At 42.3% G+C, this 24,748-nt stretch overlaps 1 protein-coding gene across 5 annotated transcripts in view; it reads left to right on the plus strand.

Annotated features, from left to right (window-relative positions):
• myo9aa (myosin IXAa) overlaps positions 1 to 24,748 on the plus strand; it is a 163,653-nt gene that overhangs the window by 126,999 nt on the left and 11,906 nt on the right. For 3 of the 5 annotated variants that reach the window (XM_050042063.1, XM_050042087.1, XM_050042080.1), the window contains 17 exons: positions 2,149 to 2,289; positions 2,712 to 2,751; positions 2,855 to 2,977; positions 5,437 to 5,517; positions 5,730 to 5,840; positions 10,483 to 10,605; positions 13,407 to 13,556; positions 15,738 to 16,048; positions 16,506 to 18,257; positions 19,893 to 19,992; positions 20,217 to 20,441; positions 22,803 to 22,900; positions 22,995 to 23,115; positions 23,293 to 23,517; positions 23,632 to 23,748; positions 23,954 to 24,142; positions 24,520 to 24,570. In XM_050042063.1, coding sequence (XP_049898020.1) covers positions 2,149 to 2,289; positions 2,712 to 2,751; positions 2,855 to 2,977; positions 5,437 to 5,517; positions 5,730 to 5,840; positions 10,483 to 10,605; positions 13,407 to 13,556; positions 15,738 to 16,048; positions 16,506 to 18,257; positions 19,893 to 19,992; positions 20,217 to 20,441; positions 22,803 to 22,900; positions 22,995 to 23,115; positions 23,293 to 23,517; positions 23,632 to 23,748; positions 23,954 to 24,142; positions 24,520 to 24,570 — 3,958 coding nt within the window. Of the gene's footprint in view, positions 1 to 2,148; positions 2,290 to 2,711; positions 2,752 to 2,854; positions 2,978 to 5,436; positions 5,518 to 5,729; positions 5,841 to 10,482; positions 10,606 to 13,406; positions 13,557 to 15,737; positions 16,049 to 16,505; positions 18,258 to 19,892; positions 19,993 to 20,216; positions 20,442 to 22,802; positions 22,901 to 22,994; positions 23,117 to 23,292; positions 23,518 to 23,631; positions 23,749 to 23,953; positions 24,143 to 24,519; positions 24,571 to 24,748 lie in introns of all 5 variants that reach the window. The other 2 variants (XM_050042071.1, XM_050042094.1) reach the window with 2 other exon arrangements.

Here is a 24,748-nt window from a genome sequence, read left to right on the forward strand (position 1 = left end):
TAGTAAAGAGACAGTCTGTGTTAAAATGTGTCTCTCAAGACAAGATTAAAACCTCAGTGGTTTATTGAAAAATTTTGGATATGATCCCACTTTACAAAAAATCAAGATGCAATATTAGAGCTGGGAACACAGTTTAGTGTATGATTGTGACTGACATGGTTTGTGATTTCTGTGTCACCCCCAATTCATTTTTCACTGTTTTAATTTGCTGTATTTATTTTATGTAAATGCAGCTCCAACCTTGACACACAAACATGAAAATGATCACAAGTAAACATGTATTGTGTTTTTCTAACATGGCCCTGAAGACTGGCCTGATTGCTTGTGACACTACTTTGTCTTGACTGTGTGTTCACTATTTGCAAACACATCCAATCAATGTGTATGATGTGTATCTTCTACAAGATTGTGGGCAAAATCTTTTCAGTACTTGCTTTGGTATGTGCATTTCTTTGCTTCTTTGTTTGTTTATTCTTCATCTCTTTCTGTTAAAACATTTAATCTTTTTAATTATTAAAATGATAATAATAGGCAAGGCAAGGCAAGTTTATTTGTAGAGCACAATTCGTACACAAAGTAATTCAAAGTGCTTTACAGAACAAGAAAATGCATTAAAATCACAATACAAAATAAAAACATAAATAATCATTATAAAATGAACTTTAAAAGAGAAGAGTGCAGATAAGATCCTTTCAGTCATATGCACAGTGAAATAGAGCTGTTTTGAGCCTAGATTTGAACATTGTCAGAGTAGAGGCCTGTCTCACATCTTCAGAAAGACTGTTCCAGATTTTAGCTGCATAAAACTGGAATCCTGATTCCCCATGTTTAGTCCTGACTCTGGGCACCAGCAGGAGGCCGGTCCCTGAGGTCCTCAGAGTCCGAGATGGTTCATATGGCACTAACATGTCAGAGATGTACTTTGGTGCTAGGCCGCGGAGAGACTTGTACACAAGCAGAGCTGCTTTAAAGTCTATTCTCTGAGCCACAGGAAGCCAGTTTAGAGACCTGAGCACAGGACTAATGTGCTCGTACTTCCTGCTTCTGGTCAGGACCCGAGCAGCAGCATTCTGGATGTACTGCAGCTGTCTTACGGCCCGTTTGGAGAGGCCAGTGAGCAGGCCGTTACAGTAGTCTAACCTACTAGAGACAAATGCATGGATAAGTCTCTCCAAGTCAGGTTTAGACACTATACCTTTGATTTTGGCAATGTTTTTTAGATGGTAAAAAGCTGCTGATGTTATTGAGTCCATTATTACCCCGAGATTTCTAACCTGATTTGTAGGTTTTAGAGAGAGAGACTGGAGGTGACTGCTGACACTTTCTTAATAATAATAATGATAATAATAATAATAAAGAATGGATTTTGAATTTACAAACTAAATGAGGAGGAATAACTGCTGAAATTGATTCAGATTTTTTTTTTATTCTTTCAAGCTCTCTACTAAAAATATTTAGCCAAACTATAAAATAATATTTACCATAAAACTTCATTTAAAAGCCTAGTTAAACACCTAGTCCTTCTTCATATGTGTAAAACCAGGTTGTCGGCTACCTCAAATTATTTGTCCATTCCTCAATTACCCTGTAAATTATTCATATTCCTTTAGTCCATAAGGCTCCTCGGATTAAAAGAATCAAAAGGGTTTTTCCATGAAGTTGTGAGGATTGTTTTAACAGGATAAAGAGGTGGTCTGTGGGTATGTCGGGTGCCGTAACTCACTCCCTCTATGATGCACTGTCTGTCGGAGCTAGATCAAATGAATGATTCATAACTGTTATGTTATCTGAAGTCTAATTTTTATACAAGTAATATTCATACTGGTTTAAGTAAACAATTTGGTTGTATTTCCCATCTTTGCTGAGCAGGGCCCGTCGCATGTGGACGCCTGTCCCAAATGTAGACCTGTTGAGTTCAGTGATTTAAGCAAATAATAGCCTGGGCTATTAATTGAAGTTTTCTGATATAATAACAATAATCTTTAGATCTATTATTATAGCTATCAAGATAAATACAAAGTTCAGTTTGCCCCAAAAGTGTCCTCTAATAGAAGTTCTTAGACTAAGGTATATGCAACATTATATGTAAAGTTTGTATTTTTATGAATGAATCACAGTCATTACTCTCTGTGCTTGTTTTGTCCAAAGGAGTTCTCCGGGCCTCGGCTGGAACGGCCGCGTGGGTCGTCTGAGACGCTTGTCATCCGGCAGCTCCAACACAGAGGAAGACGGCATCTTTGTCAACTCTGCCAGCAGCAAACTCCTTGAGAGAGCCCACGACATCCTCATGTCAGTAACAACACGCACCCACAGTCACCATGATGCTCTACACTCCCCTTTAACACTTATTTCAAGATTACACAGTAATGTGTAAGCAGTGTGGCCCAGAGACGTCCTTAAAACTGAAAGAGTTCATACTCAGTGTCAGCAGACATTCCTACCAGCTCTGGAGGTGCTGCTGTAGCTGACCTCTGACCTCTGATCTCCCTGTGGAGGGGAGCAAGTGAACAGAGAATTTCCCCACAGGGATGAATAAAGTTTACTGACATGAGTATGACCCACTCAGGAAGAATTTGTGGAATTAATTCAGTTCTTTGTTGACCTTTTACTTAAAAAAATATTCCTCTCACCTGTTGATTTATAGAAGAAAAAGAGGGATTTTATTGCTCGACTGCTGGAATAACTTTCTGATTTTGTTTTTTTCTGAACAGGAGGAACAAAAACTACAAATCGAAGCCAGTTCTTCCAAAGGTACAGTCCAGGATGTCTTGAATTTATCCTAATAGACGACATAGATTTTAATGTAGTGTTACATTATCAACATTATCATCTGACTCTGACCTCACACCTGCAGCATTTACTGAACGTCAAGTCCCTGAAGTACCTCAGCAACCTGACGCTCCACGACCGCATCACCAAGTCACTGCTTCACCTCCACAAGAAGAAGAAACCACCCAGTATCAGCGCACAGTTCCAGGTCAGCCCCACACACACACACACACACACACACACACACACACAGAGTCAGTAGCACACTGCAGAGCTCGACGATTTGCCTTTCGTTGCTCTCAGAGTAAAAATAACACGATTAGCCTGAGCTGCACCGAGGAATCTCCCTCCAGCTGTGAATATGATAAAAACAAGGTGTGTCGTTTTTTCCAGCCGGCTGTGGGCGGAGATATTCCTCCATTCCTCCGCCTGCCCCACAGCTTCCACTGTCCACTGTCTTATCCCTGTATTTGTTTCATAAAGTGTGTGAAGTCTATTACGTAGCTCACACACCCACCCAAAGGTCTTAAATGTATGACATAGTGTCTGGGAATTTAAGACACAAAAACTGAATAAATGCCTCATTTAAAAAAAGACTTGGTGAGAAAGTTTCTGACACAAGGCTCCTCACTAAGAAGCAGGAGATGAGACCATAGACTGTGTAAAACAGGGTTCCCACGGGTCCTTGAAATCCTTAAAGTTTGTGAATTTAAAAAGTAAAATTAAGGCCTTGAAAGTTTTCTAAAATAGACATAAAAAGATACGGGTCTTTGAAAGTTTTTGAATTTATATATTTTGTACAAGAACTCTTCAAATGTGGATCTGTTTCAGTCGTGTTTTCAGTTTCCAACCTTCTGATGTAATGTTTTAAAACTCAAGCCTCTCTGTTTAGTTGTTGTCTGTGAGCTTCTGTAAAGCCTGTCAGCGCTCACCATAGACTGTGTATAAAGATAGACGACGCGTCTCCACTTCCTCCCTCTGTACAAAAATGAAGCCAAAATATCCCAGCAACTGCGGCTGCCATCTTGTGCTGGTGACGTCATTTGGAGCCAGGGTCTGCGCACTAGCGATCTCTGCGGTCTCGAGCCTTCACCCAAACACTTGTCCGACCAATTGCAAGCAGTGCCACTAATGGCGAGCACACTGATTGGCAGATACAGCCATCAGTCATGACATCACACACCCTTTATATTGCATCAAATAACTAATTAAAACCAAACTTATCAGGAAAATGAACACTTAGAACATACAGCAGTGTGATAAAAGCTAACTGAAATGACTGGGAAAAATGTATTTAATGTGTACTTTGTTTTTTTACTTTGGCCCATATCCCATCCGCTAACATGGAGTGGGTGAGGTTTATGACCTGTACTGCAGCCAGCCACCAGGGGGCAATCTATATGTTTCGGCTTCACTTTTGGGGAGCTATTAAGTCGTCGATCTTTATATACGTCTATGGTTCTCGCTGTAAAAATTCTTATTGCTGTAACAGTAATTAACCTTGATCTGTATCTCAAACTATGCTGCGCTAGGTCCTTGAATTTTTTGGAAAGTTGGCCTGGAAAGTCCTTGAAAAGTTCTTGAATTTGATGTTTAAGAAGGTGTAGGAGCTCTGATAAAAATAATAGGTGAAGCCACAGTGACGTCACCCGTTGGTTTGTGGACTCCCATTTTAAAGCCTTGAGTTTGTCACTCAAAATGGCCACGCTCTCTTTAGACGTTGATAAAAATTTAAATGAATGAGTTATATAAAAAATGTATCCCCCAGACAGTTGTCATGAACAAAAAGACTAGCTAAAGAGACCAAAACTGTTTTTTTATCAGGCTGTAAACATGTTTATTTCTGCTGTAAAGATGGGCACATCTTTACATCGAAGTCTGTGGGGATTGACTTGCTTCTGGAGCCAGCCTCAAGTGGTCGTTCAAGGAACTGCAGTTTTTTGGCACGTCCACATTGGCTTCATTTTTCAGCCTCGGAGGTCGCCTCTTGGACGAGACCCAAGAATGAGCTTATTCTTATCATTTAAACTGCTGAAAGCAAAGAGGAAAACTGTTAGTTGCTGGTGCTCTGCTCTTCCAAAGTATTTTCTTTTAAAAAACTTCCCTAAACATGAGATAAATGAGACGGACAGCTGCTGTTAACATTCTGAATAATCAGGTCAGAAATGTGTCTTGTTTGCAGCCGGTAACACACACCAGCTCAGAGAAACTTTCACCAACCCCAGAAACCCTTTGAACGTGAACTCAGTGCTCTGGCTGCTGGAGGTAGAGATGAGTGCCGAGGCCCCTCTGGCAGGCAGCCCTGGCCCCAGTGTGTGGATGACTTCACTTCCCACATCCTGTGCTGCGCTGATTGCTTTAATCTCCCATGGAGGAGGAGGAGGAGGAGGAGGAGACTGAATACCTCCTGCCACTGAATTATCACACACACATGCTGACACACATGTGCGTTTGTTTACACACACACAATAATTGCACATGGAAATACTGCACACATGGCTGCTTTTTTCTCCGTGGACATGTTGCTTGTATTTATGATTCCGGGCAGTGACTTTAATCTTGAGTTTTACTTACAGATGGATCAACAGTTATTCACAGCTGACTGAGCTGCAATGTGCCTCTATATACACCTCATATTCTGTGTTGTTGTTGTTGTGTCTGTTTCAGGCCTCCCTCACTAAGCTAATGGAGACTCTGGGTCAGTCTGAGCCTTATTTTGTCAAGTGCATCCGTTCCAATGCTGAGAAGGTACAGTGCTCTTGCTCCAGACTGCGGCCACTCTGACTGCTTTGGTTTAGTTTTCAAAGCATTTTTCATTTCCTTTTGAAGTTTGAACTTAAGTATATCTGTTTATCATTTCCCCCCCGCTTCTCCTCTGTAACATCTGCCGCCTGTCGCTTTCCCTCTTCTGTCATTCATCCCCCTCCTCTCCTTCATTATCTTTTTCTTCTCTTTCTCAGCTGCCTTTACGCTTTAACGATAACCTGGTGCTGAGGCAGCTGCGTTACACAGGTATGCTGGAGACTGTGCGCATTCGCCAGTCGGGCTACAACGTCAAGTACAGCTTCAAGGTAACACACACATTTACACCCTGCAGATGCACTTCAAATAGTTAGCTCAGTAGCCCAGTAGCTCAGTGAGTAGAGCAGGCACTCCACGTATAAAGGCAGTGTCCTTGCTGCAGTGGTTGCGGGTTCAATTCCAGCCCACAGCCCCTTGCTGTATGTCATCCCCTCTCTCCCTCCTCACACTTCACACTTAACCTGCCCTATCCAATAAAGGCATAAAAGCCCAAAAAATAATCTTTAAAAAAGAAGAATTTCCTCAGTTTTTGGATTCTTCGTTCAGTTTTCTTCATGAATTCAGCCTAACACAGGGTGAGTAATGGATATACAAATGGTCATTTTGTAGGTGAAGTATTCCTTTAAACATTTAAGTTAAGATTTTCTTAATTGTCACCTATACTTTTGCTTTTTTTGTATATAATCACCTGAAAACAAGAATCGTGTTTTTATTTCCTTAGAATGAGCTGTTTATATCTACATACAGAGCAGGTCCTTTTCCCATGCAGCTCGCCATGTTGTTTCTGCAGTTTCCCAGAACGGACAAACGCTTCAGCCACTGTAGTCCTCCTACATGCTTGGAAGTTTCCATTTGTTGCAATGATGCAACCCTCACCAGTTGTCATTAAACCCTTCACACTAGACCTAAGTATACATTTGAGATACATTAATTGCACTTTACTTGAGGTCTTCCATTTTATGCTGCTGTGTACTTTTATTCCAGATCAGTAAGATTTTTGAGTAAAGTACCGTAACATGTAATGGAGTATTTTTATAATGCAGTATTGCTACTTCAAGTCCAGACATAATGAATTATGTAAAATGGTAAAAGCAAAGTAATGTGCAAAAATCACAGCAGCAGATGGAAAGATATCTGGACTTTGTTTAATTTGGTTCAAGCTCCAAAAATATCACAGTCTCCACTTGCCATGATTAAACTAAAAGCATCTTTTCATTTGCCCCTGCACATTTAGTAAATGAGTACAAAAGCATTCTCTCATTAACTCATACCAGCTCAGGAAAACTTTCAGCAACCCCCAAAACTTTTTTTTTATTGATTTAAGCTTTTTGAGAAAAGGACTTAAACTTGTAATGGGGTATTTTAAAATTGCGGTATTGCTACTTTTATATATTTTTTTCCACCACTGGTGGTAGTGGTCCAGACATAATGAATTATGTAGAATGATGAAAACAAAGAACTGTGCAAAAATCACAGCAGCAGATGGAAAGATATCTGGACTTTGTTTTATTCTGTACAAGCTTCCAAAGCACTGCATTCTCCACTTGCCATGATTAAACTAAAAGCATCTTTCAACCCTCCACATGTAGTAAATGCCCACATTTTACACTCCACAGCGCCTGTTTCTAAAGCAGATTTGTGTTACAAAATAAAGTTGAGTTTGAGCCCAGTCAGAGCATTATTTTATCATGACAGAGCTCATCCAGAGCCACAGAACACATCATATAACAGTTTTCACAGGCTGAATATGACGATTAAACTGACCTTGAAGTGTAAAATTGGTGGAGTTCCCCTTTAAATGATGTTAGTTTCCTGAGAGTTAAAACAGACCCACTTTATCCTCTACTCTTTGTGTAGAAATTCCAAGTATCATGTTATCCATGAAGCAAACAGTCGATAAGCCAAATAGTAAAAGGAGTCCAGCAGCAGCAGATCGCATTAACATGTTCCCTCTGTGCGGGCGTGTGCAGGCCAGACCGCTGCTGCACTATCAATCTCACTGCTAACGTCCCGAAACTTAAACGACACTCAGGTTTCCACCAGTTTCTGTGCCAGTGATGAATTCATCTGCAGAAAACATGTCGCTGGAGCTGTTTGAGCTGCAGCTTCATTGTGTGTTGTGTCAGGAGGGAATTGTGGGGGACGTGAGGTGGCAGCCATCTTAACCACGCTGGCTCTTGTACGAATGATGTCAACCCTGTGAGAAACGCTGTATGACTAATAAAGCAGATCGTGTTTTAATGCAGATTGGAAGTGAGTTTTTGGACAGAGAACGTTTGGGAGTGGCTCAGTCCCTCTCCAGTTCTCTCTTACATTAGTTTCCATTTGGTGGTGTTGAATGTTCATTTGTGCCAGTCATGTCACGTCAAGGTTTTAGGCGAAGATTAAGTCTCTGTGCTTTAGTTTGTTAAGGAGTCACCTCACCAAATCACAGCTTATGTTTCTACCCATAGTGGTATCTACTGGAGCAGCGCAGGTCGTTTAGGTTCTGTTTACTGGGGTTAGGAGATGCCTGTTGCCTCCCAAATACAGTCAAAGTAATGGAATTTAAATATGGCACTCAAAGTATTGAAAATGAGTCATTTCAGTCATTTAAACAGACCTGACTCTTTCCAGAAACAGTGTCCCAGTTACTCAGGATAATACACAGACCTCGCTGTAGACACTAACTAACTTTAACTTGACTAGAAAATTGCAGTGGTGGAAAGTAACTAAGTACATGTGCCCAAATATTGCACTTGTGTACAAATTTGAGGTACCTGTACTTTACTGTTTATCCACTTCATGCTACTAAAACAGAGATGCTTCCACTGCACTACATTTCAGAGTAAAACACTTGCCTCTACTATATTCATCTGACAGCTGTTACTACTCATTTCTTTTAAGATTAAGATATTACATTCAAAAAACATGCTAATCTTAAAATACATTGCACTGTTAAAAGTTAAACCCGTGACTCCTAACCTCTTTGGTTTGTGACCTCTTTGCCAAAACACAGTGTCTAGTTTGGGCTCCTTCTCATGTTTCAGATGTCTGTAGTTGGGTTTCCATCCGAAGGTACTGCGAATTAAAGTTCTAGCGTGAAGGATTTAGTGGCATCTAGCAGCTGAGGTTGCAGATTGCAACCAACTGAAACTTCTCCTGTGTGCCAGCGTGTAGGAGAACTACAGTGGCTGGCTCAAAATTGCGAATGGCCCTGTCGAGAGCCAGTGTTTGGTTTGTCTACTGTAGAAACATGGCAGTGCAACAAGGCAGACGCCGTGGACAAGGAACTGCTCTACTACTGAGTTGGTTCATATAGATGAGCAGTGGGTGCCGCTAATTCTCCGGTTTGCCACTTCAGAAGAGGGCGCAACAAGAGGGCGTATTTAAAAGAGCACCAATCAAACCTCAACAAAGGAATACATGGGATGTGCAATAACAGAGACAACACTGGATAATAGAAATATAGTTTTTGAACAGCTAATATTACAGCTATGCGCTCTTTAAAGAATTCTAGTAACAGCTCTGTGCTTTCATAAGCTGTAAAAGACGATGAGAGCCCAAGCAGTGATATGACACAACTGTACGTCATCATGTCTTCGCTGAGTCTGTTGTCGCATTTACCTTTTATTGATTCGGTAACTTTTCCTCTACCCAAGCATAAAAACGTTGTTGCGATATTTCAAGTTTTTTTTTCATGTGCAAATCGAAAATGCACATAGAAACAGGTGGATGGAAACACACCTCATGAGTTGTTACCAGTTACACCAAAGAGAAACCTGTCCTTTAAACTTCTCAGATGGCTTTATTTGAATGTGTTTGACACCCAAACAAGTAAGATTATCCAATGTTTCTTAAGAACCAAAAATAAAAGTTAAAAAAAAAAGTGGAAAAAATGAATTTTAGTAACAGAATTCTTTCTTTTTCCTCCAATTTATCATCTCACAACCATTCAGATTTAACTTGTGACCCTTTGCTACACCCTTCCCTACACTGGGAACCATCGGACTAAACTACCAAACTGTATTTAAAGTAGTTAAAACTAGTTCCATCTTGAACAACTGCAACAGTAAAATGCTCCTCACATATCGTTGCATCTGTATTAACAATATAATATATCAGTTACAGAGGCCACTTTCTGCAGTATTTTTTACTTTGAATCTACTTCCACAACTTGAAAGTAGTTCCCATGAGCATTTAAAAACTAATATAAAGATGTCACGATATATTTGTGTGGACCGACCATAAAATCTAAACTGAGTGCAAAGCTCATAAAACTGTTTTTGATGAGCTCACTCGCATGATTTCAGCATCAGACATTTTCATTTATCAGAAATTTGCCCCAAACATATTTAGTGCCGCGGTCAGCACTAATGAGAAATATCTTGGGCATGGCATCACTTTGGAGGACTCTGCTGTTTCCCGACTCCTCAGAACAGAGCCTCTCCATTGTCCTCGGCTCTCCGAAACACTCCCCATGCTTGTAATTGTATAAACACAGCATCTGTTTCCCTATCCACCCCCTGCAGCCCAGGGTGCGGAGTGTATTGGATTCAGACAATGGGCCTCAGTTTGAAGAGTGGGAGTTCAGCATATTTATGCCATGATGTTTGAACCCCTGCAAATATGGACAGCGTGGACTTTTACCTGAAACCACATGTGCCTTGACAGATTTTTACTCTACTCTAGAGATGCCGCAGGAGGCTGCTTTGGTTTCCGCCGCTGGTCGAGATTTATATTTCAAATTCAGGGCCACATTGTTGTACATCCCAACCAGTTAATCCTGTCTTCAGTCCAGTGTTAGAAAAATTATATTAGACACATTACTGGACACAAATCGTGCGCACATAACACAAACATAAAATCCAGAACAGATGCTGCAGGGTAACATGTATTTCTCATTAACACCTGTCCTTGTTCTCTTGACAGGATTTTGTCCATCACTTCTGCGTGCTGCTCCCAGAGGGCACCACTGCCACCAGAGAGAGCATCCTGCAGAGTCTGGACCAGCTAGACCTGGAACCAGAGGGGTACCAAGTGGGAAAGACAATGGTATTTACCCTGCCCTCTCCTTTCCTCTTTCCTTTTTGCAGTTCTTTGAATCAGCTGATAAACAAATACAGTAAAAAAGCATGATGTGACATCTGTTTTTCATACAGCACATTATCCCTGACTGAGTAAGCCCCCTCTACTGTACAAAAACATTTTAAAAAATGTGTTTGTCATTAAAAAAATGAGTGTTACACAGTTGAGATTTCTTCAGGTCTCGCAAGTTATGTTTCCATTTTAATGATGGTCCAAAGGTTTTAATCAATACCAAAACAGCTATGCAGACAGTAAGTTCTGTATAAACCAATTAATATTTAATGTGAGCTAGTGGTGCAGCCATAAAAAAAAACCTAGTGTGTGGTTTCAAATATTTATCACACTCTAATTTCAGCTTTTGATAAGTTTTGGAACAAGATGATTGAAAATATAAGATGTGTGGTATGGAAAAAAAATCTTTATACCACTTCCACTTCAGTGGGAATTCAAGAGGAATATCAAGGGTAATAATTTTTAACTTTTCAACTTTCCAAGTGGTATTATTGTTGGTGCCATAGTTGTCACAAAGATGAATGGATCGTTTTCAATTTTCCTTAACTGCCAACAACACAGGACAGACTTATTTGTTCTCCACAGTTACTTTGGTTCCTTCAGCCTCCACCATTTCCATTTCTGGGGATAGTAACTGTAAAGAACTCACATCGATACTCTTTGGTAACTGAGTATAGCAACATAGACTGTATAAAATAACAAACAAAGTTACTGTGACTTCACTCATTGTATTGTGGACTCACATTTTGGAGCCCTGAATTCAGCACTTCTGCTGTCGCCATCTTGGATTTTTGGAGCCAGAAGTAACAATATATGAACAAGAGGTTGGAGCTGTGGAGGAGCGAGGTGTGCATCTGACTCATAGGCTATAGCAACGCCTCGTGGCCACGCCTTTGAATATGGGAGATCGTATCTAGTGACAGACACCATTGCGTAGTTTAAAGGATAACTTCGGTATTTTTCAACCTGGGCCCTATTTCCCCATGTGTACGTGTGAGTATGATTCATAGGTACAACTCGTTCTAAAATTGGTTCAGTATTGAGGGAGGCGGATGCAACCGGCAGCCGCGAAACGAGCAAAAACGCTAACGGGGGCAAATGCGTCCCGTATAAGTTTGCGCATTAAAAGTGCTTTTTTTCGCCACTGACCGGTTCAGATCGCCAGTGTTATCTCTGTAAATAGCATACTAAGCGTTNACATCCTGTTCTTGCAGTTCGGATAAGCACAAACACGAACCATAGTTTTCAATCGATGCAGTAAAACTCTCAACTGTACTCCGGGACAACCAACGCCACTCTGAGCGGCGCTCAGCATGGCTCCTCTGTTTTCTTCTGGCAACAAGCAAAGCTCTCGCGATATGACGTCACACAGCCCAGAGGTAAGGGAAACGCTTAGTATGCTATGTACAGAGATAGCACTGGCGATCTGAACCGTCAGTGGCGAAAAAAAGCACTTTTATAATGCGCAAACTTATACAGGACGCATTTGCCCCGTTACCGTTTTAGCTCGTTTCGCGGCTGCCGGCTGCATCCAGCTCCCTCAATACTGAACCAATTTTAGAATGAGTTGTACCTATGAATCATACGCACACATACACATGGGGAAATAGGGCCCAGGTTGAAAAATACCGAAGTTATCCTTTAACTGGTTGATTGTTGTTGCACATACTTGGGATTGTGAATGATAGTTGGAGCCATGCTGGGGGAGGGGGTGGGGGTTTAGGGAAGGTAAAAGCTTCATTGGAGTCATCAGGTGGGTGCCCTCCTTCACTAGTGTTTCGATGATAGGCCCACGACACCTCCAGAGGGCTCATCAGCAGCACCTGGCATTCCAGGTGCGCCCCCCTCTTCCTTTACTCCCCTGAACCCTGCTGTTGTTAGTGGCATTTCAGGCCCAAGTGGTGTCTCTCCTCTTAATCAGTAGCCACTGGCTTGCCTGTTTGGCTGCACCAGAGAGGCCTTTGATGGCCTGACGTTGGGCTTAGCCTGGTAGTTGACTTGCTTATGAAGCCTCTGCAGCCCACTTCAACTGGGCAAACCTTTGCTTTCCAGCCACGTTGCTCAGTGTCGGCTGCCAGCTCGGCATACTTAAGGCTCTTGCGCTCGTAGGCCTCCTCCACAGCATCCTCCCAGGGCATGGTGAGCTCAACGATTTAGACGAGGCGCAGTGAGGAGGACCAAAGCACGGGGTCTGGTCTGAGGTTAGCAGAGGCAATCTCAGATGGGAAGCACAGGTGAAAAGTGTTTAGGCTCAATATACTGTACTGTATGTTATTTTGTGTTTTACTGTATGCTATACTATCTGTTGCTGCATGATGAGGCATTTAGAAATGTGGAAAATGTCAGTCTAAGACCCAAAAGTGATTCATTGAAAATACTGTGGGGGTTTAAAATGACTCAGACTCAGTTAGTTTATTAAAATGTTGAGTTACAGAAACTTTTATAAAGAGTCACAGACAAAGGGAAATAATTGTGTCGGGGATATTACCTGAAAGCATCCGACCTCCAGACAATGAAGACACTGCCCCATATTTGGTGTGGTTATGAATGAGTCATGATGGAGATGTCTCTGCCTTCAGGGTGCTGTCTATATAATTAGACCATCATACCTAACATACTTGTGTCCATGTGTCCAGCCAAAGATCTCTGAGGTGTGTGTGTGAGCAGAGTGTGTGTGTGCATCTCTTTATTAACCCCATTCTTCATTCAGTGTGTGTGTGTTACCCTGTGCTGACCATCATGGCCCCTCCCCTCAGGTGTTCCTGCGGGAGGCTGGGCGTCAGCGGCTGCAGGCCGTGCTCCACGCTGAAGTTCTCAGACGCATCGTCACGCTGCAGCGGCTGTTCAGAGCCCACCTGGAGAGGAAGCAGTTTGTCAGGATGAGAGAGGCAGCGATCTGCATCCAGGTACAGCACAGTGCTTCTCACGCTCTCATCTCCATCTGCTTCATTTATATATTTTCCTTCTGTATGATTTAAATCACTTTTTATTGCTTTTTTGTTTTGGAATATGCTCCTGAAAATTGTTTGTGTGGCTGAGCGTTAATTCAGTATATTGCTTATTGACTCAGTGGAACTAAAATGATTAATGTGCTTATACCATGTTAGAGTTTTACAAAGACTTCCTGTACAAATTATTGAATGCAAGCTCATTTTAAAGACTAACAAATAATGTAGCGATCTAAGTTTTTGTTTTACTGAGGTGAAAAGGTTTGTATGACATAATGCATACTGTAACTATGACCAGTTCATTGCATTAGTCATCATATATGTGATTTCATGTGACTTTCATTTGCGATATTGTCATACTAATCAGTATCAGAAAGATACAGGTAATTATACTGTGGTGTTGGTCTGCCACATATTGCCCAGTCCTAACTCACTGCAAAACTAAATGTTAGGCATGCACGATGATATCAGTATCGCCCGATATTGGCTTTAAAATGAATCAGAATCGGCCAACATGCTTTCTCTTAACTTGCACAATGAATGAATATTACATACATTGAAAAACATTGTATTTCATGTCTCCATCTGCTGGTGGGCCATCACGATAAGAGTATGCATGTATGATATGATGTTAATTCCACTACAGAAGAGACTTGATGATCACTAAAATTAGGCGGAGAAAAAAAATGGATGTATTGATATCAGTTATTGGTCAAATGAATTGTTGCATATCGACATATTGGCAAAAAATCTAATATCGTGCATCTTTACTAAATTTGAAATGAAAGGACAAAAATGTTTTTTTAATAGTTTTTTTCCCGTTTTTAACACTTGAACAATACACAAACACGGACGTAAGAAAAAAAAAACACGACGACAAAAACTAAATGATAAAAATAAATGATAATGATGATAAGAAAGTATAATTTAAGGGACACACACTGTCAGCTAGAGAAAAAACAACAACACAATTTTACGCCAGTTCATACTGTGTCCACAGGAAGGTTGGAAAGAGAGAAAGCATCCATGGGGTGAAGACCATGAGTGGTCAGGGAAGGTCCAACGTTAACCTAGTGTCCTGGCAGATCAAAGCACAGTGTACAGTCCAGTGTGGTTAGTCAGCTTGACTCCTCATCCTTTTGATATGTTCAATAAACTTGATGAGGGAGTTAGACAGAATGTACCGGATTTCTTTAAGATGACGAATTTCCTCAAGGTGTTCAAGACAAAAAAAAAAAGTAATTTAGTGATTTTGTAACACGAGGAGGGAAGGCAGATTTCCATTCTCGCAAAATAACCCTTTTTGCTTTTACTATATCAAACATAAGAGCTTGCTGTACAGCAGTCGAAGAGTCATCATAACAGCTCTGCATCACAGTGAGAGAATCAGGGACTAACTGTTTGCTATATATGTTACTATACAATTAAAAAAGGTGGGAATTTATTATGTTTTTTTTTAACTTACGTACCAAACTAGGAAATGTTTTTAAAGGTATACTATGCAGGATTGTCGGTTACTGTTTGTAAACATGCTCACCGGCGACAGTGAAAATAAAAGCCAACCCCAGATTCACGCTCATTTGGTATTTCACCTTGCTATATTTGCATTCTTTTAGCGCTGTGTCTCTTGGAGACCTGCTGCTTACGGTCTGGCACCTGGTCGCCACCTTTTTAAAAACCTCCAACCTCATCCGAGCGTTGTGGAGTTACACATCCTTAAATGTCCTGAACACAGAAAAGAAGAAGAAGATAAGAAAATACAGGCAGAGGGCAGACGCTCTGCAGAAAAATACGTCACCACACACTTCTACTGGGTCATAAGTGATGACTGAGAGAGATTACTTCTGTATGAGTCTGTACATTGTTTTATTGGAAAACCATTAACCTTTAAGTTTAATGTGATATCTGTGTGAAAGTCCAACACAAAGACAGTACAAATCAATATGTCACACAAAGACATGTCCACTCTTACTGGGATTTAATTTGTCCCATAAAAGAAAATTGAGATTACCTCTTGAGTAGAGACACTTATACTTCTAATGGAGTGGCTGTACTCAGTGAACATGGACATAGGTTGTGACTATAAGGGGAAAAAAAACATCATGGCAATAACACTTTATTATCATCATCTCTTCACAGAAATGGTGGCGTATGCTCCGGTCCATAGAAGAGGAAGAGGAGGATTATGACCCCAGTGTCCAGGAGGGGGCAGCTCTGTGTCTGCAGACACACTGGCGAGGTTTCAGGGAGCGTCAGAAGTTCAGGCTGTGGAAGGAGGCTGCCCTGGTGCTGCAGAGGGCGTGGAGGTTATGGCTGCAGCGGCGCTGCTCGGCAGCTCTGGTCATTCAGACGGCCTGGCGCTGTCACCAAGCCAGACAGACCTACTTGCGGCTGTATGCTGCTGTGGTACAACTGCAGGCAATTAGCAGAGGCTTCCTCGCCAGGCAGAGGTAAACCATACTGTAAAACACCTCATCATGAGCAGTAGCACCACTTCTGGTTTTTATTGCCAGACAGTTGAAGTATAGTTTTAAAAAAGCAAACATTTTAGCATTTTATAAAGACTCAGACTCTGGAAATAGCTTCTAAGGGAAGGTGACTGCATTATTTTTGCTCAAGCTGATGGAAAGCCAGATTAATCTTTGCACACAGCTCCTGTGCGCTGTGTATTTGGTCATTGTTCAGTGTGCTAATAGGCCTGGCCTGGTAAAAGCTCGCCATTACGCAAGCAATCCAACCCAAAGCAGCTCTGCGATCAGCTGAGCAGCTGAGAGCAGGAATTTTATATCAGACTCTAAGTTTGGAGAAGTAGTTGTAATTTGTTATGAATAACTTAAGCTGGTTAAAATGGAGGAGGAGGTAGTTAGATGTCAGATGAAGTTGTAACTGTTCCTTCTTGATCGACAGCTTCAAAAAACTAAAGGAGCAGAGTCTGAGGGAGAAGGAGGAGCAACAGGAGAAGCTGCTTCAGCTGCAGAATGGCCAGGTGAGTCTCTCACCAGAAGACGAGGAGGCGCCTGAGAGGATCATGGGGTTGGACCTCAGCACGTGGGAGGATCGTTCCTATGGGCAGCGAGAAAGGAGCCTCCAAATCCTGAGCAGCCACGAGGGCACAGTTAAAGTGGAGGGAGAAGGAAGAGAACATGCTCGGACAAGAGAGAGTCCCTCAAAAGTGCAAACTGAAGCAGCAGACTCGATCCAGAGTCCCACTGTGGTAGTGAGGGAGCGGTCCAGAACTGCAGATGAGCCCAGCCAGAAAACCACTCGGGCCAAGAGGGAGAGCCGGCGGATGAGAGAGCTGGAGCAGGCTAAGTTCAGTCTGGAGCTCCTCAAGGTGCGAGCGACCGGCGGTGGAGCCTCGTCCCCATCTGAGGAGCGACGCTGGTCTGTGGAGCTGGTGCCCCCTGTGACACCACCTCTTCGTTCACCTCAGGGCACGCCCGACAGCCAGAGCTCCAAAGGCAGCTTTGAGCTCCTCAGCATGGACGACGAGCCTCCCAAGGCGACAGAGGAGGTGACGGACAGCGAGGACCTCTGCTCCCCTCCCTCAGTGACTCCAGTACCTGAGCCCACTGTGGAGGTCGTTTCAACAAGCCCGAAGCCAGCTGAACCACATAGGACAGTTTCTGATGATATCTCCCACCCAGGCAGCCAGAGCCAAACCAAAACGGATCTGGCACCCCCCTCTGTTCCAACACATCCGCCCAAAATCGAGAACTACCTCCCTACCTTTTACGTCCCTGCTAGCGAGGGCAGCGCAGTCGTCTCCCGTCGTCCTGCTGAAGAGCCCAAACAAAACACAGAGGCAGCTGTCTCTACAGCCACCACCACTGTCGGCAAGCCTCTCAGGCGGGAGTCATCGCGCCGCCCTGTGGTGGTGGTCATCAGCATGCAGAAAGAAACGCCGCTAAGCGAAGAGCTGAGTGATATCGTCCGTCCCCCTGTAGAGGTTCGAGATTCTGCAGCCCAGACAGGGGAGAAAGTAGAGCCAGCGCCTGTGTCTCAAGGTCCCGTCCCTGTTCCTACCTCTGTCCCTCAGGCTGACCAGGCCGTCATAGAGAAGCTGGTGCGACTGAACGAGGAGAAGGAGGTGAGGCAGCGCAATCAGCAGCAGCAGAATGAAAAGGAGATGATGGAGCAGATCAGGAAACAGAAAGAAGAGCTGGAGCGCCAGCGCCTTTTCTTCGCTCAGTATGAGAGAGACATGTTCGAGAAGCAAAGAGGAGAAGCTCTGCACAGGATACAGCAGAGCCGACAGGGCGGACCAGACGCTGGTGAAGCTGCAACCTCCAGCAAGCCGGTCAGACCCAGTTCCCTGCTGATAGAGAGGACAGCGGGGCTCGCTCCTCCTCATGCCAGGACACAGTCAGACTCCACTGTCCCATCAGTGCACTCTCCTCCAGGTGTCGACCTCCAGAGCAGTGCCCCTCGTCCTCAGCTGCCTCCTCCACCTGCTTCTGTTCCCAGAGAGAGACGTAGGGAGAGCAGGCCTGTTGCTGAGGGCTGGGCGCCCAAGCTCACTCTGGAGTCTAAGGATGGAGGAACCAGAGCGAGAACAGCAGCCAAGAAGCCTGCGAGTAATCAAGGCACCACAGTCAGTATGACGGATAAACCTGGCAACATCTTCTTCTCTCCGAAGGACAAAGTGACGTTTACTAAGTGAGTAATGAAGTAGTACATTGTTGTTTTGCTTTTATTCCCAATTAGCATCAGCTTTAATGCCAAGTAGGTTATATATTAAATGTATGTAACTTAAATGTTTTGTGTTAATATTAATTGAGTACTAAGAGGAGAATTTGAACATTTCTGACTCAGATATTGTTGGGTTTGTGACACGGCCACTGACACTGAGATGAATAAGCTGAAAGCAACACATAGTGACATCATTCAAAGGCAGAATCTACTGACCTCTGACAGCTCTGTGTGTCTTGCTGATGCTAGTCTAGTGTACAAAGTGATGATCTGGTCACTCCTTCATTAAAAGAGTTCATACAACTGTGCTCAGGCGATGGGAGGACATAGAGGACGACCAGCAGAGGTGACTGTGCAGTACAGCACAGATCCACTGAGTCTGGTAGATCAGTCTCCTCTGTTAGAGCTACAAACTGTTGGAGCTCAGTACCAAGTGAGATGAGACAGTGCAACAGCTTTGTTGGTTTTAAATTTAAGATGAAATCACGGCTAAAATCCACCTAGTCATGTACCCAACACACATGAACTCAAACACTTGATCTGACATTATGAAATCTGGTTATATCTTAATGTTGTAGCTGTATTGTTGTTGCTGTTGTTATTGCTGATACCATTGTGTCATGAATATATTGTGTTTTTTATATAATATATATTATATAATAGCTGTGCAATGTCCCTGTTACGGAAATTAAATATGAAATAAATAGTAACGCGCAGACTGCACCATTTTTCATCAGGATCGGCTAACATTTCCACAAACAAAAAATTATACCTCACTGATTTTAAAGATGTCATAACCAGATACACAACATATATTCACATAGTGGCTTTAGGTGTGTCTTTAATGACATCTTCATTGACATTCCAGGGCCCAACGATAAGGATTGAATGTCACATCGGGCTAGCATATCTAGTGACTCATTGCCCGATCAGGCAGATGGTAAAAATAATTTAACACATTGTTTTTTTTTTCTGTAGCTGATGGTCAAAACTTGTAGAAAAGACTCTTGCACACTGTCTAACTTACAAGAACAATGATTTTAATGCTGCAACGTTTCGGTGACTAGACCTCCATCAGGCAAACAGTTTTGTAACAAAGAGAAGCCATGCTTGATGAAGGTCTACTCACTGAAATGTTGCAGCATTAAAATCGCTATTTTTGCAAGTTAGAAAGTGCGCGTGAGTCTTTTCTACAAGTTTTGTTCTTCTCGTCCCGCTCCTACGCACCTGATTGGAAATAGATGTGCGAAGTATTCCTTTGTTTTCCGTAGCTGATGGTGGAAGTAGCGAAGGAATGAACCATCTCGCCTTCCTCTCAACTCCGTCTAGAATTTGCCACAAGTTTCAGAGCAAGGCGGAAAAAATTGGGACATTTTTCATGACGATTAAGTATAATCTTAGTTGTTATTTGATAATCGAGAATAGATGAAACAATTTATATAGGGGCAAGTAAAAATTGACTTTGGGCAAACAGATTTCGGTCTCACTTACCTGACAGGGAAAGTAAAAAAAAAAAGATTATAAATGTTAAACCCTGCATTCTTGGTTGCCACTATATGGAATACTTTTTGGTACTTATATCTTCCTCTTTTTGTCCTCCAGGTTTGATGGTGACGCTGTCGCTAAAGAAACACCTGCAGCCGTTCCCAGAGAAGGACCCTCTCCAGTGTCTAAACCCTCTAAAGGAACAAAAGCGCGGGATGTAAGTAAACTCTCCTTTTTCTTTCAGAAGACGGACATGTAGCATGTGTTTGCAAGTTTGCAGGAGTGCCTTTTGTGTTGTGTCTGAATTAATGGATGTCGGCAGCTCCCAGTTTTACACTAAAAACGACTCAGCTGACCTACATGAGGAACTCAATGCACTGAGGCTCTAATTATTAAAGGCTCTTTTTAAACATGCTGTTATCACTTCTGATGAAACTCCAGGTCGGCAGAGCGGGCCAAAAAAAGAAAGCCAGAATGGCACGGACCCGCTCCGACTTCCTCACCCGCGCCCCCATCACCTCAGTTGGGGGCGATTCAGACGAGGATGAATATGATGGCGACAGCCCCGTCAGCCCCACCAGCCCCCGTCATTACAGTCTGCCCCTCTCCAAACAGAGCTCCACGGAGGCGGGCCTGAGAGAGTCCTGTTTCAGTGACTCAGACATGGTAACAGGCACCATCCCAGCCAACAGTGGCCCTCTCTACACGTTCTTACAGCGTGGCTTCTCTTTGACATTTCTAACCCCCTCAGCAGAGACGATCTACATCACTGACTCAAACTGGGCTTCAACAAACTTTCTAAAAATGTACACTAACTTTCTGTGAGAGTGGAAGACATTTCAAAGGTGTTTCAAGGCTGGTATTTCAAAGACATTTTGAAATACCTGTGTACTAAAACAAACGCTTAGCTTCCAATAGAGGGGAAAATATACAGTGATTTTATGTATGATGCAAATATTCATGTCAATTTTTGAAGACACAAAATCAAGGCTGTTAAACAACCATAAATCCAATATTTTATTGGTTTGACAACCCCTCCAGAAATCACTGGGCCTCAGTCACTAATATTTCCCAAAGTTTTTTGATTATTTATTTATTTAACCTTTACTTAACCAGAAAAACCTCTTGAGATTTAAAATCTCTTTAAGAGAGACAGGCAGCAACATAAGTTACAGACAGACAACACAGAAATAAAATACAGAATAAAAATGTAAAGCTCTAAAACAAGCAATATAAAACACAAAATAAGATTTCTACAAGGAAAAGCCAAAAAGTATATCGATGTATACTAGAAATTAACCATAAAAACATAAAAATGCAACTACAAATTATTAAAAGATCAGCTAAGATACACCATGACATTGACAAATAGAAGATTGTGCACAAAAATCCTGTGGCAGTTGCATGACGCAGCCGAGAGGAATCAAAGACTGCAACTTTAGGTCCTTCTGCAGAAGATTCCACACATAAGGAGCTGCATACATAAATGCTTGCTTGCCAAACTCTGTACGCACCCTCGGTACAGACAATAAAAACATGTTTTGTGAACGGAGAGCACATTTTCAATTTTTTGCATAAGTATGCTGGAGTTTTTGCTTACACTTATTCTTGAGAAAGGTCCTAAGAAAAGTCTACGTCAGATTCATGACGTGTTCTTAAAACGCAGAATTGTTGGCACGTGTTCTTATAATAATGAATCCTGTTGTCCTTTTTAGCGCCCCACAAATTTACATTAAAGGGCATGGAACTGCAGGGCCGTGTGCACACACAGAAATTGAAAAGAAAAGTCGAGAGAGTGAAGTCAAGAATGCCCAAATGAAAGCCCAGAGATGAGAGGGTGGAGCACTGGACTGTAGACGTAAAAAAAAAACTTCAGTAGTTATAAAGTTGAGGAATTTCTGCAGAAAGAGAACGCCAAATGAGCTCAGTAGAGTCAGTAGTGAATATAAATGAACAAGAAATCTTATCTGGAGATGAGCACACAACTGGCGACAGAAAAAAGAAAGGTTACATCTCAAATCTGAGGCCAAAAACATACTGTAAGACACAGGAGAGACACTGACCCCTGAAGGCTTGCTCTGGTCACTCTCTGCAAATAGAAAAGGACAGTGCACATTAATGAACATGATCACTTAAGTCATGTAAATGTGCCACATTTAACCATACAGGCTAATTTTCATCTGCAGTCCCTGGCAGGTTGAGGGTATATGTGTATATGTAAGAAAAAGACATTAAAATAACATGTCCATAGAAGAGCACATAAGCACATAGGCACAAACAAACACACAAAAGCACAAACAAAAGCACATAATCAAGACAGTGACATCACCATAAAACCCTACTTTGGGTCGATGAATAGTGTGATCAGCTGGATGTAGTGAAAACTGCCTGAGTTCTAAGATGAAATCCCCTCTTATAAATGTTTGGTGATTGAGGCCCATTGTCAACACTGAATATTAATTTGACTTCATGCATCATAATTGATGCAGGACAGTTTTTGAAATGTGTTTTTCCTTCAAACACTAAACCTTTAACGTAGCTGCTTCTCTAACATGATTTGACTTATCTTTCTCTCACAGCTGTTAACACTGACTCTTCTCCTTGGTTTATTCTTCCTGGTTAATTAACAGTGTTTGCATGTTCACTTGATCACATTTCCTCTCTTAGCATGTAGCGCTGGTCACGAGTCAAACCTTGGGAATACTTGGCAAAGATCATCATTCACTCTTCACCACCTTAAAACACTCTTTTAACTGTTATTTTCCTGATTTATTCCTCTTGTCATATGTTGTTGTGCAATATGTTTCACAAGTATTATCTGTCATCCTATTGTTAAGCTACATGGGAGAGTTTCTAGTGGATGTACAGTGTGGCTGGTGCAGCTGCAGTGATGTGATGCTGCCATCTACTGGCTTGAAGCTGTCCTCAGATCATATACTCATGGGCCACATGGACACTCACAATAAATAGACTTTTCTAGGGTTTTGGCATGTCTTTAACATGTTGTCCAACCTGATGTTGTTTCAGCCTGCAAGCTCTGAGGAACAAAAGAAGATACACAAAGCCATGTCGTCAGGAGATTTGGTCAAAGTGGACTCGATGCGCAAGAGCTCACAAGATGGAAGGTTTGTTCGTCAACTTAGCGTTGCTAGTTTTACCAAAAGGATGTTTTTGTCACTTATAAGTGAAAGATTGTTTATTAATTTCGCATTACTGCAGGGTTCGTAAGATGCGTTTCTGGGGCAAGACAAAGTACGGGGACAAGAAGAGAGAGAAGCTGATCTGTGGGGCCGACTCCCTGGATGGTGACTATGGAGACACTGGGCCACTGCTGGGAGAGGGTGCGTTATTCAAAAGCAAATACATATATTTCCAGGACTTTCATGTTGAGTACCAAAGTACTGTCTTTATTTAAATCTTTGAGCGCACCTGAGGTTCATTTGACTGCACAAATCCTTTGTTTTAAAGTGGTATCATTCCCTCTGAGGTGTCACTGACTGATCCTCTCGCACACAGCGCAGGTCAGGAGAACATGTCGCCCCCCTGCAGTCCCGACCTGACGCTGGATCGAGGGTTCAGAGACCTGAAGGAGAACAAGGAGCCGTCTCCCAAGGTGAAGCGACGGCGCAGCGTTAAGATCAGCAGTGTGGCTCTGGAGCCGGCTCAGTGGCAAAACGACGCGCTGCAGATTCTCACCTGCACCAACGACTACAGGAGCATGAACGACTTCCTCATGAAGAAGGTACAAACATGCTCTCTCTTATACTGTAGATGCAGATGTGTTAGGAAGGAGAGTGACTCCAAACCCCTGTTGAGTTTGCATCAGTTTTCAAGATGATTGTGGTGTCTATTTTAGATCAACGACTTGGACACAGAGGACAGTAAGAAGGACACCATGGTGGACGTCGTGTTTAAAAAGGCTTTGAAGGAATTCCGTCTGAACATCTTCAACTCTTACTCTACGGCGCTCGCAGTAAGTGCTGTCAACACTGTTTAAACAATCATTTAAAACTGAAATATATTCTCATACTCATGATATTCTTCCTCAAACAAAGCCATAGGAGTGCAAAATTGTCATCAAATCAAAGTACTAGATAAAGGACTAGGTCTTTCATACCGGGATTCCAAGGTAGGCGGATACTTTGCTCTTCCCGTGACCCCTCCGTCTTCCCTCCTAGATGGACGACGGTAAGAGCATCCGCTACAAAGACCTCTACGCTCTGTTTGAACACATCTTGGAGAAGACCATGCGGCAGGAGCAGAGGGACTGGAGAGAGTCTCCTGTCACAGTGTGGGTCAACACCTTTAAGGTTTTCCTGGATGAGTTCATGCAGGTGTACAAATCTCAGGACAGCACGCTCAGCAAGGTAAAGACACGAAACTGCGGACTGCTCAGGGAAATATGCAAATTCACGCCTACTGGACGATGTCTGAACTGTTTCAAACAGTTTTAGTTCTTTGTATTTATTCTGTTATGGGGGCAAATTTAAAAAAATACCTTAATTGTTAAGGATCTGATAAGAGAGTTGAATGTGTAATGTTTTTCCTTGTGTAAGTAAAGGAAGTATCTTTACAACCTTTAAACGTCATGTTGTGTAAAGGTTTATTTGTCCGTTAGTTTCCTAGAGTTAAGTGATTTTATGTATCATCATCTTGATATTTGATAATAATGCTTACATATCCAGAGACATAACTAAATACTAAAACATACCTGTTGCTCTGTTTTGTGTTTTTATCACTACAGCAGGTACCTAAACCTGAACGCAAAAAGCGGAGGAAAAAGGACGCTGACATTGTAAGTCGTCTTTCTCATCATGAATCTTACTATATAATGACGAAAACTCTTGTCTGTGTGTCTGTTCCACGTTTTTCTCCTCACTGACTTGGTCAATCCATGTGAAATGTGGCACAGTGGTAGAGGGTCATGGGAGGATGCGAATGAAGCAATATTACATCAATTGGCCAAAGGGGGG

The sequence above is a fragment of the Epinephelus moara genome, chromosome 1, assembly GCF_006386435.1.
Source record: "Epinephelus moara isolate mb chromosome 1, YSFRI_EMoa_1.0, whole genome shotgun sequence".
In the NCBI taxonomy this organism is placed as follows: domain Eukaryota; kingdom Metazoa; phylum Chordata; class Actinopteri; order Perciformes; family Serranidae; genus Epinephelus; species Epinephelus moara.